This window comes from Polypterus senegalus, chromosome 8 (assembly GCF_016835505.1).
Source record: "Polypterus senegalus isolate Bchr_013 chromosome 8, ASM1683550v1, whole genome shotgun sequence".
Classification (NCBI taxonomy): Eukaryota; Metazoa; Chordata; class Cladistia; order Polypteriformes; family Polypteridae; genus Polypterus; species Polypterus senegalus.
The window spans coordinates 141,693,079-141,713,096 of NC_053161.1; the positions used below are offsets into that span (position 1 = coordinate 141,693,079).

Genomic DNA, 20,018 nt, shown 5'->3' on the forward strand with positions numbered 1-20,018 from the left:
TGCTGCTGATCTTTATGTGCTCTGCTGTTTTGACATCAGCTTCTATATGTCCAGACTACTTGGTACTTACTTGGTGACTGTTGTGTAATTACAATATCCTTATTAATGTGGTCAACCAATACTTTGTATTAATCAACTACTGTGTACTTTCTTTGCTTTTTTTTTGACTGATATTAAGACGTTTGCAGACTCGAAGTTTGAGTTTCTGTTTTATATTGTTGTGTGTTGCACCAGGTCATATTGTGTTACCTCATAGAACACACCATTTGATGGCACTTACTTTAAAATACGTAAAAAATATTTCTTTAATATGTCCCCTTTCCAAATGCTTCATGCTATGTGTGTTAATTGTTCCTAGTCAAAGTCAAATTGAAATCCATCCATTCATTATCCAAACCGCTATATCCTAACTAGAGGGTCACAGGGGTCTGCTGGAGCCAATCCCAGCCAACACAGGGCGCGAGGCAGGAAACAAACCCCGGGGAGGGTGCCAGCCCACCGCAGTCCAAGTGAAATATAAATAGAAAGTCCTGAGAGGCAGTATGTAATATGACAAAAGTGCAAACAGAAGAGCAGTAACTGGAGTGGATCGATGTGTGAGTGCTCTGCATCGCCTTCAGACATGACCAGCATCTGCAGCATGGATAGGATATCACTGCGGGTTTTCATTTCACTCTCCAAGCTGGATTTTCAGGATGCTGCTTCCATAAATGTATAATTGTATACATTTACCAGCCCATAATATGTTAAGCCATTTTGATTATTGGTCAATCGATTAGAGAAATACTAAGATAAATGGGATGAAGAAAAGGCAGCTTGCATAAGTGACACTCCTACCCTTGAATGACAGGAGCAGCAGACTCGCACATCAGATGCTTGTGGTCCTGCTGCTGCTGCTACAAAAAGGAGGAGATGGAAACGGCAGTTATGGATCTGCACAGAAGGCCGTGCTGTGCCCAGTTGGTTCAGTGCGTTCAGGAGTCTCTCAGGGCCAGTGTGGCCAGAAGTCTGACCTTATTAAAACAGGTCTGAGGATTACAAATTGGTTTTACCAAAGCGGCCATTTTATATGCATATCCTGTAAGTTATTGAGTTGTTTGGGGGAGTCTTGGCAAAGGGAAGCCACTATGGCCAGAATCGTAGAGAAAAGCAATTGGGGAGGTAAGAGAGAATGTTGGCTGGTGAAACACATCACCACTTACCAGTACTAAAGGGACAGAAGCCAGTGTTTAGTCTGGTCCAGTGAGACAGCAAGCGGTTTGTTTTCTTCCTATGCTTATTTGTAGTTTAATTCCCCGCCGTGATTTCTCAATTAATAAATCATCATTTTTTTAATAATCAGGGCACAACTGATCGATGGTTAACACGCCATCCTTTTAGTATACCTGACTGATAATCGCATATGTAAGCTGATGTGTTGTCCGTTTCTGTTCTTCAGGGACCACCTCCTCCCGCAGTGGATTCCTCTACTTGTGGAGTGTCCTCTAATCACGCGGATGTATGAAGAACAAGCTCTCCTGAGAGACCGCATGGCTGTGAACTCGGTCATCCGAGTTCTGCAAACAGTTCAGGAGTTCAACATCACTTTGGAATCGTCTCTGGTCAAAGGCATCGACCTGTAGCCTTCATTCTTCACGCCCACTGAGTCAGACCTTATAATTCGGCACACTTTGCTGCTGCTGCTGCTTGTTCAACACTGGAAGCCAAATGAGTGGAAAACTGAGGAGATAAAACATATAAGACTATAAAAAAGAAGTTGGTAGAGTGCGAAATAAAGCCTTGTGGCGTAATCAGGAAGTGGGATGTACTAATTGATTACAGTATTATGCAGCTTGTTATTAGGATATATGATATTTAGTAAGAATATAGAATATTTTTCATGTGCTAGATGTGTGTAAATACTTTTCAGGGTAAAAAAAAAAATTAGAATGCAAAAACTAAACGAAACAACTCTTGTATATTTTGTTGATGATCTGCTTAATACATGAATTGAAACTGAAATCTTCGACTGCATCTGAAAGGCATGGTCTTTGACATATCTAACTACAGCAGTATTTTTTCTCAAACAGAATGAAGGATTTTTTTTATATATTTATTGATATTTTTTAATTCTTCTGTGAAGCCTCTCATTGCTGTCTCCTTCAGGGATGGTTTCAGGAATTGCCTTTTTTTGGGGAAGTCAATTGTGTTGCTACTGTACTCCTAAATTGTGTCCACCAAAACTCCAATTAAGTTTGTAGAGAATTAAAGCCACCACATGCTGCCCGCCCTGTCATTGTCACCGAGCGTGTCTGAGGAAAGTGTGCTGCAGACTGGAGCTGCTTTCCTTGTCTTTCGATGTGGGCAGATTTTGTTCTGCTTCAACACACGGATCCGCTTGCATTTGAAGAAATGGGCAGCCCGTACTCCTGTTACTAATGGTTTCTTTAGAGTTGGAAGAATTGATTTGTATGGAATATATTGCAATTAATGTATTGGGCTTCCTCTAATATGCAACTTAAGAAGCTATGGCCCGGTGACTGTCCCAGGTGACAGAAAATGTACTCACGCGTGCGCGTGTGCGTGTGTGTGTGTGTAGTAAGATGATAAAGCCGTACTGCATTTATGATCGTGGTATCCAGAAATGAAGAATTCAGTCTCACAGGATGCTTCTATTGATTTATACACATTCTTTACATTTGCTGTTTAAATGTCTGCTTTCCCTTCACTGAAGTATAACCTGTGGTATTCTAGTCTCTGCTTCTCCAAACAATGAGATCCAATGTTCAAAACACGAGTTCAGTCCATCACAGCACACATCGTTTTCTGTGGCGTCTTAAGGAATTGACAATTCCTGTATTACTGTTTTGGAAGGCGGTTATCTCATAATAAGCCTGATGGTCCTCATTCACATGTCATGCATCTGGATTACATGTTAATGGTCAGCACTTTCTTGTGTTAGCCTGCACTTCAGTCTTTGAATTAATAAACGATGAGCTGGGCTTTTTTAAAAATGTAAATAGCATTATTTCTTTTTATTTCTATCGCTTAGTTGCATTCTATGGAGATAGCAAATTGACAGATGCTTACACGGAGGTGCATTAATGTGCAGGCTTCAGAAACATGTACAGGAAACTGATGAGTGGTTTGCACATTTTGTTTTAAACAGATGCTGCTGTTATTGTCGTCCGCTAACGGACCTTCTTCTCTCACTAGCAATAACCTGGATATTGCAATACCTTTTTGTTTTAGACTGAATCTTAGGGGTAATGGTCCTTTAGGTTTTTGGGAACATAATCTTGAAGAACGTGTTCCTAATTTAAAATAAAAGAAGTATGATTATGGTGAAATTCCAAGACCAGAAAAAAAAATCTCCTACAGTATGAGAAAAATATTAAGGAGACGTAGATGAATAGTAGAATATTAAGGAGACGGAGATGAATATTAGAATATTAAGGAGACGGAGATGAATATTCGAATATTAAGGAGACGGAGATGCTTTTTGTTTGTTTCCAGGTTTTCCCAGATTGCACGTCGTGAGGCACATTGAATATGCAGTGTCTGTTCAGTAATTTGTCTTTTTGTCTTTGTTATGGTTAAATGCATTTCATTAAAAATGCTTTATTCATTATTTCTGTGTTATTTCTGTGACAGAATGTTAGAAATGATCTGATGACACGTTTATGTCAGAGAAGCAAGCTGCCTTGTTGAACTCCAGGATCTCCCTGTGTCTGCGCGATTTTTTTTTCCAAGGATCTTTGGATTTCCAGGCAGATCTGAAAAACACACAAGTTGCTGACTCTACGTCTCCTGTTTCTGTGTATATAACTGTGTCCTGTCATCAGCTGCCATCCCAACTTGCAACCATCTTTAAATTCCCCCTATGCTACTGCTATAGACTAGGCTTTCTAAATCATCAGACTCAAGAAATGAAAGGTAATGCAATAGTAACATGTGTCCATTTAAAAAAAAAAAAAAGATGAAATCACATCATATATGTAAGTGTCACTTATTGCCTAATGTAGCGTCATCTTTACTTTGATAAAATGCGGATCTGAGTGAAAAATACCAGCACAAAACATCCCTTAAAATAGTCTTCTTGTATAATGGAAACAACATTTCAATGTACAAATTAAAATGTATCTAACTTAGTGAGGGTGATTTTATAGAGTGGTCCAGATCTATATGTGCAATTTTCATTATGCTATAACTTATTACGTAGAAAATCACCCGAAAACTCCCGGACCATCGAGAAGTGTGCGAACTGACGACATGAAGAATCGTCTTCGTGCCGAACTGGAATCGTCCCGGCAGAAATCAAAGTCATCCAGACGATCTGGAGCTGCATAATTAGATCTAGACCACCCTGTAGGTAAAATGGCACTTGCCAGTATTTTCAGTTGAATATGCCTTTAAAGAACCTTTATAGATAAGAAGATGTTTCTGCTATTTGAAGCAGTAAGGACTCCAATTAAGCCTCTTATGAACTAGAGGACTGCTAATATTGGTGACGCTCTTATATTGTACACAAATTAGGTTGGTAGTTGACATGCAGGAATCTGAAATGCAGGCGCTTATCTAATGGATAGCAACAGCAATAGTTGGGTCTCTTGTGTCTCCAGTCGGTGGTGAGGCTTGGTCCACAAGGATTTGAGATCCATTTTAGATACACTGCAGACCATGGCAGGTGAACCCTATTTCAGATACATTACAAAAAGTACTGTTTAGTAAATCCTTCCATTATCCAACCCACTATACCCTAACTACAGGGTTACGGGGGGTCTGCTGGAGCCAACACAGGACACAAGGCAGGAAACAAACCCCGGGCAGGGCGCCAGCTCACCACAGGGCGCACACCCACACTAGGGACAATTTAGGATTGCCAACGCACCTAACCTGCATGTCTTTGGACTGTTCGAGAAAACCCACGCAGACACAGGGAGGACCTGGGAAGCAAACCTGGGTCTCTTAACTGCGAGGCAGCAGCGCTACCACTGTGCCACCCTGTTTAGTAAATGAATTGTGAATTATTGGTTTTGGAAACCAAGCCCCATTTTTCATGTGTATGTCAAGCAGTGTTAAATCGGTACTGAAATTTTCACTTTGGTAACAATACCAGCTTTCAGAACTCAGTACTGGTACCAAAACAGTTCCAAAGCAAATAACTTTCTACAGGTTGTTATTTTTTCCCTCGAGCTGCTTGCCCTCTCAGTATTAAATTTTATATATTACCATAAAGGATAGTAAGGTAATCGTGTAATTTGGTGGTATTTCTGGTGAGAGCCTCACCTTGGCTCAAAATAATGCATCACTGACCTACTCCTGAATGTTTTTCTCCCCAACAAGCAGAGGCTTCACCTTACCTGACCAAACTAAGGCAAGTACTACGCATCCCATAGTTGTACTACAATAACTGATGGACCACATAGTCGCTTCTATCCAGAATCTGGCAGCCCTCCTCATCTTCCTACACATCATACCAGCCTTCATCTCTTTACACTTTTATGCAGTTGTTGCTTACATCAAAACCAAAGTGTTGCTTTTGACCAACTGCTTCACTGGGAGACTTTGTTGTCTTCCATCTTGTTGTATCTACTGTATGTTAACAGACAGGTAGCTATGGTTGGACTTACCTGGTCATCTGATGTGGCAATTACTGTGGGACTGCTAATCCCCTGCTGAACATTTCTCAGCTCTACCACTGCATCATGTCTAGAATTGCCAAATTGACATCCAGCTTTCCAAAAGTATTGTATTAAAACTTTGACATGGAGATGACTTTAATCTGGAGTCCATATTATAGTCATCTCCATGTCAAAAGTTTAAATATGGATTCTTTGCTATAAACTGCTGAATTCCTAGTAAGTTTATGCACTTGTTACAATCCCCTTTAATGTGCCTTTAAATGAACTATTTAGGTAACATGTTCCTTTGTTTATTTGCAAGCACAGAATATTTTCACTATTGAGGCCATGCTATGCACACCATTCATATTTGCCTTCATGTACTAAAAATACAAAGTGCCTAAACTCGAGGGCTCCCACCTTTACATCTGTTGTGAAATCTGCTCCATTGTAGTTCACAGTCACAGGCGCTAAAGCCTACTCTGGCAGGTTTGGGCGCATGGAAGGAACCAACTTTAAAAGGGCGCTACTCCAGTTTAGGGCATTCTAACACACTCAGTCATGTTAACAGCATGAGGTTTGTTGGGCTGAATGACCAGTTCTCTTCAAAATTGTTTAACTATTCTGATTAACCTAACCTCCAAGTTTAAACGTAAATATTAATAAGAAACTCATTTCAAGTTTCACATTCAGTCATTAACTCTTTCAGAGCTGATGTTGACAATTTGTCAAAAGGAGGAGTCGATGATGGTAATCAACTGTAAACTGTGACAAAACCAACCATTATGTTTTAGTTGGACTCTCGTTGCTAGAGGGATTGACCGAGATTTCCTGCGCTCATGTGAATAGCATGGAGTAAAAGAAGATTAAGAGGAGACATGATTGAAGTGTTTAAAATTCTGAAGGGAATTAGTCCAGTGGGTCGAGACTGTGACTTTAAAATGAGCTCATCAAGAACACGGGGACACAGCTGGAAACTTGTTAAGGGTAAATTTCACACAAACATTAGGAAGTTTTTCTTTACACAAAGAACGATAGACACTTGGAATAAGCTACCAAGTAGTGTGGTAGACAGTAAGACGTTAGGGACTTTCAAACTCGACTTGATGTTTTCTTGGAGGAAACAAGTGGATAGGACTGGTGAGCTTTGTTGGCTGAATGGCCTGTTCTCATCTAGATTGTTCTAATGTTCTAACATCAAAAATGGCACTGCCATCTGTCGAGAGATCAAAGTGAATACGTAAAGCAAAATACTCTGAACTGGACAATGACTTGTCGGACTCTGATTTTGACACAAGTGATCTAAAACGAACGTGAGAGATTCCAGCTTCAGCTGATTGGTCCCCAGGTAATCGGGGTACTGACAATGTTCGCCAGGGAGGACTGTCACTTAACAATGATAAGAGGTAGAAACCAGATTGTAATGCACTGCGATCGTGATCGCTACTGCTGTCAGACAGCCTAGCAGCAACATTCTTGGCAAACTGGCAGCCGCAGCGTGCAGCAACAGACATTTTATGTTGATTTCTGTGAGAAAACAGAACTTTCCAGAAAAAATATTCAGCCCTCAAAGAGTTCCTCAGTTCCAATATGTAAGCCACATGCACACTATAGTTAATACGTTACATAGAATATCCCCAGCAGTAAATATGTAAATAATACTACACTGGATTTTCAATTTCAGGCCTCAAAGAGCCTAAAAGCCTAAAGCCTTTCCATGTTATTTCAAGTTCTGCTCTTAGTATGTAACTGTAAAGTTTATCATAGGTAACCTCACAAGAACACATCAAGTAAGCCAAGTGCTGTTCATCTTTGTGTCTGTGGAAGTTACTTTCACTTTTAAGGGGAATTCCTAATTTTAACCGAAAGAGATTACCTCATTATTATACAGTAACAAGTGTCAATTATAGTGGGAAGGAGCCATTTTCTTCTTTCTCAAGCTCACTTTACTTTGGGTTAGACTCTGATTGCTGCTTAGCAGTTATTAATAAATACCATGTAGTGAGGTAGGTGCCTGGTCAGAATCTGGATTTAATGGAGAAGAGAGTGTTACTGTGCAAGGGCATTACACTAATAAAGAAACTTACAGTGGCAATGGCAGCGTAAGTCACCATGGGCGTGTGACTACACAGACACGACTCTCAGTGCTGCGCGTCCTGTTTTTGGAAACACACAAAAGTAACCCAATAGCAAAAGGGGTGGGCAGTAGCTTGACAAAAGTCCCTCTAGTTGACAAGTGATCAGGTAAAATATTCATATGTTTCTCTGCCTCTCTTTATCATGGAGACGAGTAGGAGTGCCTGCATTTTGAATAATAATTGGATGTCAGGAAAACAGGGATACCTGCAGATGCCAGAGAAGGCCCCAGAATGTCATGACAACAAATGTGCTTCAGAGGACTGAAGTTATTCCACTGCAAGTTTAAAAGCCATGCAGCCAACGGTCCACCGAGTGTGGGAGTTCAGAAAATATGTGCTGGCAATCACAGGAGGAAAATGAACCACAATAAGACAGAGAGACATCGTCAGCAAGCCATCTCACAGATAGGAGGCTTTAGAGGTGCTCCAAGCGCTTGTAACAATACAACAGTAAGATATATCATGTATATATACACACACGAGGGGCGTTCAGTTATAAACAGGAATTTTCATGCTCTGTTCTTATACAAAGTGCAAAGTGGACCTGACTGATTGGACAAACACATCCATGTTTGAACTTGTCGTTAGTAGTGATAGCTGAACCCCAGCCCCTTCCTGTCAGTTGTAATCAACATGTCGGAGGAGGTACACAGTAGTGTTGCACAGAAAATTACTATTACACTTTGGACAAATGAAGGAGTCATTCCATCTCAGATTTATTCGAGACTTAAAAATCAGTTTGGGGATGAGTGCCTCTCTCAGTCTAGAGTGGTGCAATTCATTCAGAGACGCACTATCATCTCTTCAGTCCACTTAAGGAATTGTTAGGAGAGAAGAAATTCAAGCCGAATGAGGAGGTTGTTGATGCTGTGCAAGAGTGGGTCAACATGCAGTCAAGAGACTTCTGCTCTTCTGGGATTAACCTCGTGTTCCATTATTGGGACGACAGTCACGTTGGAGTTATTTATATCCTACTGATGATGTGAATTTTCTCACATTTTTGAAGAACCAACCCGAAGACAGGTAGATATAACTTTGGAATGGAATGGAATAATTTTTTTTTCTCTTCATATTCTTGTTCCTTATATTTTTCTACGCAACATACGTGAATTTCATGCACAAACTCAAATATTTCAACCTTGGGCATAAATGGGTTAAGACGCTTCCGGAGAACGGGATCAAGTGTATTGCAGTGGCAGGAGACTATATGGAAAAACGTTGTGTAAGTTGTGTTATTGTACATGTATTCAATAAATAAAGTGCAGCTCATAAATTCCTGTTTATACTTGATATGTGTGTGTACAGTTGGGGTCAAAAGTTTTGAGAATGACACAATATTGGTTTTCACAAAGTTTGCTGCTTCAGTGTTTTTAGATCTTTTTGTCAGATGTTTCTGTTTATACTAAAGTATAATTACAAGCATTTTATAAGTTTCAAAGGCTTTTATTGACAATTACATTAAGTTTATACAAAGAGTCAATATTTGCTGTGCTGGCCCTTCTTTTTCAAGATGTCTGCAATTTGCCCTGCCATGCTGTCAATCAACTCCTGCCCATTTTTGCATAATCAATGCTTGAAGTTTATCAGAATTTGTGGGTTTTTGTTTGTCCACCCGCTTCTTGAGGACTGACCACAAGTTCTCGATAGGATTAAGGTCAGGGGAGTTTCCTGGCCATGGACCCAAAATTTGGATGTTTTGTTCCCTGAGCCATTTAGTTATCTTTTTTACCTTATGGCTCAGTGCTCCATCATGCTGGAAAAGGCAGTCTTCATCACCAAACTGTTCTTGGATGGTTGAAAGAAGTTGCTCTCCGAGGATGTTTTGGTACCCTTCTTTATTCATGGCTGTGTTCTTAGGCAAAATTGTGAGTGAGCCCACTTCCTTGGCTGAGAAGCAGCCCACACATGAATGGTCTCAGGGTGCTTTACTGTTGGCATGACACAGGGCTGATGGTAGCGCTCACCTTTTCTTCTCCGGACAATCTTTTTTCTGGATGACCCAAACAATCGAAAAGGGGATTCATCAGAGAAAATTACTTTACGCCAGTCCTCCACGGTCCAATCCCTGTACCTTTTGCAGAATATCAGTCTGTCCCTGATGAGTTTCCTGTAGAGATGTTGTTTCTTTGCTTCCCTTCTTGACACCAATTCATCCTCCAAAAGTCTTCGCCTCCCTCACTGTCCACTGAGATGCACTCACACCTGCCTGCTGCCATTCCTGAGCAAGCTCTGCACTGGTGGTGCTCCGATCTCTCAGCTGAATCAACTTTAGGAGACGTTCCTGGCGCTTACTGGACTTTCTTGGGTGCCCTGAAGCCTTCACAATTGCACCTCTCTCCTTGAAGTTCTTGATGATCCAATAAGTGGTTAATTTAGGTGCATTCTTACCAGCAGCCATATCTTTGCCTGTGAAGCCCTTTTTGTGCACAGCAATGATGACTGCATGTGTTTACTTGCTGAAATGCAGTGGAAAATGAGGTTTTTAGGATTAAGTTCATTTTCATGGCATTTTAAATTGATTACAATTCATCTGGTCACTCTTCATAACATTCTGGAGTATATGCAAATTGCCATCATAAAAACTGAGGCAGCAAAATTTGTGAAAATTAATATTTGGGGTATCTGACGAAGTTGACATTCTGGGCAGGAATAGCAAAATCATCTGACCTCCTCATTTATTCCAGGCCGAAAGAATCAGATCTTAATCCTCACCAATGTTTTTTCTGCACCTAAGTGGGCACCCAGGAGGTAGGCGTGCACCAGCTCACAGACCTCCCACTGCTAGGTTTGTGGGACAAGCAACAATGTCCGGACCTCGCCCTCGTGCTCCGCTATACAATATTTCAGGTCATTTTTTAGGACAATGTAGGGTCCTAGTGGTGTGGGATTACTTGTGGGTTGACTATCAACGGAAACAACTGCATTTCTGGGAAACTTCAGGGAATCATCATTCAACTGTTCTCGTCTTAAGGACGCAGGCGTAGACCTGAATTGGAAGTCTAATGCTGACAAAGGATTGGTGCTGCCGGCAGGAGGTGGGTTCCCAGCTCCAGAGTCATCTCACGGGGTTACTTCCGGGTTGAGGTCCGGAAAGGACAGCTCAGCCTTCAGGGATTCAGTATCATCATCAGTTGCCGGAAGACACAGCGTGGGGGCAGCTAGGACAGCTACAGGCCTATCAATTATGAGACTCAAGTTTTTTCTAGGAGTGGTGATTTCCTTACCGCTTTTATTCTCAGACCAGTCTCATCCGGGTAGGGGGGGGCTCGGGTAGCACTGCAACCAATAATTTTTTGGGGTTGCCCTCCCAAGTTCTAAAACATTTGGTGGACTTATAATATCTGGTATCCCTATATATATACAAGTCACACTCGTTTTGGTTTTCAAAAACTGTCGCGGTAAGACAAAAAATGGCGAGCAACAATAGAGATGTTACTCCCGGAATCCAACATCACCACCACCTTTTGTCCATTCACTAACACCACTCCTGTATAAGGGACTGATAGGGGATTAGACCGTACAATACCTCTCTCCTTTTACCCAGGTGCAGTCCATCAGCTCAGCGGTGAGGGGACAAGCGGTGATGATGTGTCCCAGCTCCCCACACTTGAAACAGCTTGAAATGTGAGAAGATCGTTCTGACCCCCCATTTGGTTGACTGCCAAGTGACTTTCAACGAGGAGAAGAGGACGGGGCCCTCCACACTCACATACCAGCCTCGGGCATATCTTACATCCGCTTAGCTAGCGAACATGAGAATTACTTAACGGATTTAGATTGGGCTTTAATCTAGAATTTGCTTGAACATTCTGGTTGATTTTGCGACTTCTCTCACTGCGCTATGACTCATAGTTCGCCTGCAGGAGCGATATATTCATGCTAATCTGAGACAGAGGCTGCGGGCCGAGGGAAGCGTGACATCAGGAGTAGGGAGCCGGGCAGGGCCCTCCTTGCTGTCCTGTTTCACTTCTACACAGGCAAAGCCATGGGGCACAGCTAGTACTATATATATATATATATATATATATATATATATATATATATATATATATCTGTATATATATATATATAAATATCTGTATATATACAGATATATATATGGGTAGCACTGCTGCCTCGCAGTAAAGAGACCTGGGTTCACTTCCTGGGTCCTCCCTGTGTGGAGTTTGCTCTTCCCGTGTCTGAGTGGGTTTCCTCCTGGTGCTCCGGTTTCCTCCAAAGACATGCAGGTTAGGTGCATTGGTGATTCTAAATTGTCCCTAGCGTGTGCTTGATGTGTGTGTGTGCGCGCCCTGTGGTGGGCTAGCATCCTGCCCGGGGTTTGTTTCCTGCCTTGCACCCTGAGTTGACTGGGATTGGCTCCAGCAGGCCCCTGTGACTCTGTAGTTAGGATACAGCAGGTTGGATGATGGATACATACATATATATACTGTATATGGAAGAGGGACTTTTGTGAATCTATTGCTCACCACATGCAGCACTGCAAGTCGTGCCTCTATTGTGCAATTTTATATAAATGTTTTCTTGTATATTTCATTGAAATAATTACAACTTTGTAAAGTGTGCTTTGAACGTGCTCATAATGCAAATAGACTATACACTAAAGACAGAATGATCTGTGCTAGACTGGTGTACAATATAAGGTTGCTTTGTCATTTGTTGCCATTAATGATGCATTAGGCTCTGGCTCAAAGTGAACCTGATCAGGATAAGCAAATTCACAAAATGTGTGGATGACAGGTGGAGAACCATCCCATTTTCTTAGGTATTTTTAATTTTAGGTACTTATTTAATATTATTTTAACATAATCTTTATATGTAGGAGGTTAAGATAATCATTTATAGTACACAGTTGCCTAATGTTTTTTTTTTAGTGGTAGAAGGCCTGTCTGTCAGGAGTAATAGGTATTGGACTTTGAGCCTCATAACTACAGTATAAGGTTCCATTGGCAGATGCTGCTGCTAAGAAACCAATGGGGATCAAAGAGCAATTGCAGGAATAGATGATTTACATGTGTTTTGTATTTTATCTATACTCTTTTATTACAGTATTAGAACAATACAAAATGTACAGTGATCCAAAATCATGTGTGTGTTACATGATTTTGGAATAAATTTTGGCAAAGCTATTTAATATTCACTTATTTTGAGGTTCACACTTTTATTATGCAACCTTTGTAAAATGAAGAGACTTGACACACGTAGAAAAAGGTTTGGGGCAGCCATCCGTATAATATTCCTAGCTGCAAAGGATTCTTTAAGTTCAAATTGAGATGATGATAGTACGGAGTCCAAAACAGAACTGCTCAAGGTTGTAAAAGATGGCGGTTTTAAGTGGTCATACAGGAAGTGATGTATGGTCACCGGAAGTGATATTCTCTTGGCATTAGTCTTGGCGCCGGAACCAGGAGTGACATTCTTCTGGGCGCCGGAACAGGAAGTGATGTTCTTGGTTCAGATAGGTTTTCCCGTGGCTTGTTTGAACAGATAACAGGAGAAGGTTTAGTGCACTTAAACCCACCGACCCCCCAGACTGGCGTGGAATTACCTTTACTTGGTCCACGCAACGTCCCCCTACTCGCACATGTGTGACTCCTTATATGTAGTTATAATGTGATTAAAACTGCATGGAAATAAAAATGTGTGCAAAATATGTTAAATTTATTGATACCATCCTACTGCAATACACATAACATCCCTAGTGCAGGTTTTCATTTATCACAATAATGTGTTCAAGGTATTAGGGAAAGTGTTTTTTATTTAGTATGCCAAGTCAATTAGATTAATAATTACTAAATTATTTTACATCTATTTTTATTATTTTAATCTATTTTGAAAATTTTTAACAGTATCTGTTAAAGCATTTTTTTTTTAATCTTATCGTCTTGACATAACTACCAAACAAAGATGTATATATATCTATCTTTTGTCTGCTCTTCTGCACCGAATGTCCAATACTAGCAGCCGGAAAATTACAAGCATATATATGTATACTGTATATATTGTGGACATTGCCCTGGACACAGACAGGCAGACACGCTCAAGTCACCCAGCACACGTTCATTTTTCATTTCTTTACACAAGTCAATGCTCACAAGCCCCAATACCCCGGCAATCTCCCACCGACACGCCCCAGTGTGGCGGAAGTGCCGGCTGTCTCCCCAGAAGCACTCCGGGTGTCCCAGTTTCTCTTCCCCCCAGCACTAACTGGTGTGGCGGAAGTGCTGAGGTCCAGGGTCTTCCAGGTATTGGGGTCCTCCTGGCGGTAATCCGGGGTCCCTACAGGGTTGAGCTTCCCAGCTCTTTACCCGCGGCCCCCCAGGGTGGTCACCCCCTCGAGGTCTGGAGGAGGCACAATCCCTCCTCCGGTCTTCTCGGGCGTCCAGGCTGGGTACCACTATATATATATATATATATATATATATGTGTGTGTGTGTATAATTATAAACAGGGAAAAGTACAGCTGCTGGAAGAGTACAGTGGCTGTTTTTCTTAACCGGTTACTGCTTTCAATGGCTTATGCTTTTCACTTTCATTTTAATTTGACTTGCTTTTTAACATTCAGAACTCCTAATTGTTTCTTTCTTTCTTTACTCTTATTTTGCTGCAGCCCTCGACACAAGGGTTTTCTATCTGTTTCATGAAATTAATCCCCTATTTAAAAAGAGGCTTACATAGTTTTAAGAGATATATTTGCTTCTCTTTGGCTAATACACAAATATTTCCCAGCTTTTTATTTCAGCTTCAAAGGATTTCAAAGAGTGCCATACTCACAGCATTGTAATGCCTTTATTACAGATGGAGCATAGCTGTGCTTGAAATGATTCTAAAGATGCAGCCAGCTCCTGCATTATTGCCAAATGTTGGGATGCAGGATTATGTGCATCTGTACCTGTATTAAGGAGCATATTAACATAATTAAAAGCTATCTATGGTATACCATCATTTACAGAGTTAGGAAAAAATTTAATGCTAAAATAAACCTACAGTATACACATCTTGGCTATATAAGCCACTTCTCTCTTGTATTAGTCCCCGCTATCTAGTTTGATCATAACTTGACGAATGACCAAGGTAACATTTCGTTTAAAATGCAGAATTAGCCTGTTATCGACAGTTTGCTAGAGGCAAGACCGGCTATTTACTATTGATCAAAACCTTTGAGATAAAATAGAAGTACATAAGTCATTTTAAACGCGCGTAAATCCATTGAATTTCACCATTACCCGGGAAGACACAAAACTGGGCTGTTTGGTGGAGCTGCATGGGCGATTAGAAACCTAACAAACAGGTCCAAAAGGTAAAAATTTTCCAGTTCTTTTCTGTTCACGCGACAAAACAAGCAAAGAAATGTATTTTCTTTTGCAAAATATTCCAGAATTGGACTAAATGAGCGACGTTGATTTGATTTGAACAAAAATAGATGATCTTGGAAAACATTTTGAGAATAAGAAACTCGCATCATGTTGTTTTGACTGCGTTGCTTGTTATTTGCTGGTTGCCAGTTTTGGAGATTCGGTGCAGAAGAGCGGAGGAAAGGTAACCGCAATGGAAATGTGAAAGGTGCGACTGAAATTAGTGAAAGGAAAGAGGAGTTTGGATAGTGTATATGTACAACTGAAGGATACGCCTAAAGATCTCCAATTAGTAAGGACAGCTAAATATGTTAATGTTGTGTTGATCACCTAGCAACAAAGAGTATGCTGTGGGAGCCGTCTTGCTATACACATCTATGTGCCGACAAAAATTATCAGGTAATAAATAATAAAGAGCCGTTATAAGAATAATGCTATTCAATGACCATATCGGACAGCCTATTTTACAATACCAAGTAAAAAAAATTCTGATGCTGCACCGAATTAATAACCAGGCAGATTTAAAACATTCTTAGTGTACCAGCAAAGCTGGGACATCCATAAAACAGGAGGAAGAAAACAATATTTTAGGCAATTCTAAAAAAAAGGGAAAGTTTTTTAAAATGTTGACTTAAAAATGAACATCTGCGAATAACCACATCAGCTTACATGTGCGCCAAGTCATAATGACAGGGTTAAGCACGTTTACTCCCCTTTATCTTAAAAGACGCCAAATAATGAAAGTCGTGACGGAATGTATTTCCAATTGTTAAGATCGCACTGCATATTTTCAAATATTCATAGAATGCAAACCGCTACAAAGAAGGGTTTGTTTCTAAGTTGATAGTATACAAAACCCATAAAAACAAGAATGTCCAGGGCTCATTCACTTTGCATACTGTGAACTTTGAGAATTAAATTACACTTGGTTTTACATTCATTAAATGTAGAAAGTCACTATTTTGATTTCAGTGTATTTTGGAAGCACATTCAAAAATATAAAATTTTCTTTAGAATTTTGCATTTTCCCACAAACATTAACCAGATTACTGTAGACTGGATAATGGGTGGATGGTTTAGTGCTGTTTTTTTGACATAACATTCTCAAACCCACTTAAATCTTCTTCAGAGTTGTGATAGGTTGAACCCTTTCCCTAAAACACTGAGTGCAAGGTAGAGACCAACGCTGGGCTGGAGGCTGATCCATTCCAGAACCCACATTTCAACACATCCATTGTCACACAGTGTCAGTTTGGAATCATTAATTAACATACAGTGTACATCTTTGGAATGTGCAAGGAACATCTGAGCAGACACAACAAGAACAGCAACATTCACACAGAAAAATATTGATCAGTTAAGGAGCGCACCATACATGATTTAGCTTTATGGACACTAATGGTCTGAAGCTGGCCAAGCATGTTAACTGATCCAATTATGGCTTTTACTGACACCTAGAATATTTAGTAAAAAATACAATAAAACTTGAAATGTACAAGTTACATACAAATAAACAGCACAACAATATAATGCAACAATGTTTTTATTTTCAGACATATAAATAAACATGTTCAACAATTTATAAATAATTAGGGGGCTTTGCCCCTGCTCACTTTGCTCGCCAACCCCCATGCCTGCGCTGTGTAACCAATTGACATTTCTGCGGTTAATTCGTTTGACTTCATCGTTTCTCTGTGCTAGGATTGCCCGTATACAGTACTCATTTTTACTGTTGATAACCCTTTGTGATGAAATTCTTTAATAAGATTTGGACATAATAAGTCTTCTTTAATTGGAAACTTCAAGTGAGGAAAACATTAAAATTTATAGGAGCTAAGAGAGCAAGAACTGTGTCTGTCAAAATGTGAGAGTACCATGTGTGTGGTTGAATATGGTTGACAGGAGGGTGTGACTTGAAAACATCTCATTGCCAAAGTCCTGACTCGCAGGACTTGAAAAAATCTTCCAAAACAAGTTAAATTTATAGGTTAACTAGGGGGCTCACTGTGAACCAGAATGAAAGTGCTGTCAGGTAGAAATACAACCATCTGCATCAATATACTATTTGCAATTAAAAGGTGAATAATTCCATTTGACTGCGGTGGGCTAGCACCCTGCCCAGGGTTTGTTTCCTGCCTTGCGCCCTGTGTTGGCTAGGATTGGCTCCAGCAGACCCCCGTGACCCTGTAGTTAGGATATAGAGGGTTGGATAATGGATGAATAATTCCATTTGAAGAAATATTCATGAAAACATTTCTAAAAAAAATAAGCTCCTTTAAAATGCACATTGCTTAAGTTCTTTTAAGGCCCAGGCATCCAATATATCTTGTGTATCTCAATTATGGAAATGTCCATCCTTTTACTGAGCTGATTTATCCAATTATAGAGTTGACGTAGCTTCAGGCACAATACAGGAGCCAAACCTCAGCATGGAAACTATAAAAAAAATCATGTGACAAAGTAAGTATACTCTCTTTCAGTTATGTTTTTACAATTCAGGACACAATTAACAATCAGATAAATCAAACCTAATGTGATAAACTGCAAGTAATAATTTTCACTTTATCATCATTTAACAAAAACAAGCCAAGACAGAGAAACCAAGTGTGAAAAAGTAAGAGTACCCTTACTGCTTCTGCATCCATCAAAAAAAGTAATGCTGGTAAAAAAGTGTACTTCATAACTTGATTATTAGGTAGTGTTTTCACCTGAATATAAAAATGCATCATTTTCAGCTATGTGGCATGGAGCATCCAGGTTTGTAATAAAACTAAGCCAAGTACAAAAGACATCTATAGTGATCTTAGCAAAGCAGCTGTTCCTACTTATTCACCTTGATGGGGCTGTAAGGCTATTTCCAAACATTTTAAAGTTATTCAATCTACATTAAAATTGATTGTTTATAAATAAAGAACATTGAAGACATCTGCCAATCTTCCCAGGAGTGGACATCTTTACAAATTCACACAAAGATCTCACTATATGAAATACAGCGAAAACTACCAAGAAACCTAAAGCTATATTCAGGAAGTTAAAGGCTTCTGTCAGTAGGTAAATAATAAAGTTAATGCATTTAACAATTTAAAAATGTGTAGCATTCATGAAAAAGTGGCAAAGAGAAAGATCGCTCTCTACAAAAATAACACAGCAGGACAGTTTAGGTTTACAAAGTAGCATTTTAACAAAGCAAACCACATTTGAACTTTTAAATCCTTAAAACGACCTGACAAAACTGAAGTTGTTGGGGTTCCTTGCACCCATAACAACATCTTTGGTGAAAAGCAAGTACAGCATATCTCCACAAGAACTTCATGCTAACAGTCAAGCACTGTGGGTATGAGGTTCAAGGGGTGATGATTTAAAGTTGTTTTGAATCCATCAGACCTGAACATCTCACAAACATGGAGTCCTCCACAAACTCTTCTTTATATCAGATGATTCAAGCGGAAAATATGAGATCATTTGTCCAATAGCTTAAGCTTCACTAAAAATACAACTGGGAAATGACCTTAAGCACAGAAACAAATGTAAAACCAAATGCCTGAAAAGGAAGGAAAAAAATGGTTTCTGAAAGGCCAAGACATAATCTTGACTTCAACACTAATGCTACAGGAGAACCTTAAAAAGCTGCACACACAGTACATGATTCCCTCAGACATCAATGAACAAAACCGGGTTATAATGGCAATTTGGGTTAAAATTCTTAGACTACAAAGTAAGAGACTGATAAATGTATACAAACAAGGACTATTAGTGACATATTTGCAAGTCTTTGCTTGTAAAGCTCACTACAAGCTATTGAATTATGGGGTGTATTTACTTCTTCACACGTGGTTTGGACATGCTGGTTTACTTCTGTTGAATAAACAATGACAATATAATATGAGTAATGTGTTGTTTATAAACTCAGGTTGGATTTTCTAAATTTAGGATTTGTTAAGCTTTGGTTATGTTATTAATAATATAAACCATAGAATTAAGGAGTGTGTATTTAATACACTGTCTTCAGGATGTTGCCACCTCCCCATTGTTTATTTATCCAAAAACAAAGGATCAAATTAAATAAAATATTCATATTTTGTCAGAATTATATTTAAAATAAAAATCTGAAATTCTGAGAAGTATTCAGCCCCTTTCTTTTAACAATCTAAGGGTTAGGCATTTGATTTTCTTTGGAGTTCAAACTAAATATGCTAACAAAGTACACCCAAGTTCATTTTCAATCAACCTGTATTCCACTGCTTGACTGTACAATACATAACGCTGACTTAAAATAGCAGATCAGATCAGTCTTGCTGTCATGAAGACCAAGGAACTGTTTGTAGATCTTTGAGATGAAGTTGTTAGGAAGAAGAAAAAGAAAGCTGTAGAGTTTAAAAAAAGATAAGAAAAGCTTTGAAACTTCCTTGGCACATGATGAAGTCCGTTGTAACAAAATGGAAATCATGACATAATCCGGGCAGCACCATAATCAGGCCATCCTACAAAACCTAGCAACTGGACAAAAAGAACAACTGTCAGGAAGGTGACCAGGAGGCTACCTACAAAACTGACAGACCTGCAGAGGTTTTTGGCTGAAACAGGAGGAACTGTCCAGATGTTAAGTATATAATTATGGTTAACATACTAAGAATGAATTATCGTTGTTATCCCCATTAACACAATGTTCCTCGTGGGCCTGTGCTGATGTGGTTAGTTTTTTGATGTTTGTATTGTAGTTCTCTTTCAGTTCGTTTTTTTTTGGCATTTTTGAAAATAATGTATTTAACATCCAAACTGGTGTGCTAATTGAAGACTAACACTGGTAGCTGAGGATGGCTAGAAATTACAAAATATCTCCTGTTCTCCACGAAAAAGAATCGTATGAAAGATGGAAAAATGAACTGGAGACGAGTGACTGATTTGGAAAAGAAAAAGCAAGC

At 39.6% G+C, this 20,018-nt stretch overlaps 1 protein-coding gene and 1 long non-coding RNA gene across 6 annotated transcripts in view; one reads left to right on the forward strand and one right to left on the reverse strand.

The window, feature by feature from the left end:
* The window catches only part of dennd5b (DENN/MADD domain containing 5B), a 308,333-nt gene extending 304,723 nt beyond the window's left edge, over nt 1–3,610 (forward strand). For all 5 annotated transcript variants that reach the window (XM_039761841.1, XM_039761842.1, XM_039761843.1 and 2 more), the window contains one exon: nt 1,439–3,610. In XM_039761841.1, the coding sequence (XP_039617775.1) occupies nt 1,439–1,622 (184 nt within the window). In that variant the 3' untranslated portion in view covers nt 1,623–3,610. The remainder of the gene's footprint in view (nt 1–1,438) is intronic.
* LOC120534340 overlaps nt 1–20,018 on the reverse strand; it is a 61,265-nt gene that overhangs the window by 33,481 nt on the left and 7,766 nt on the right. The gene's annotated exons all lie outside the window — the stretch shown is intronic.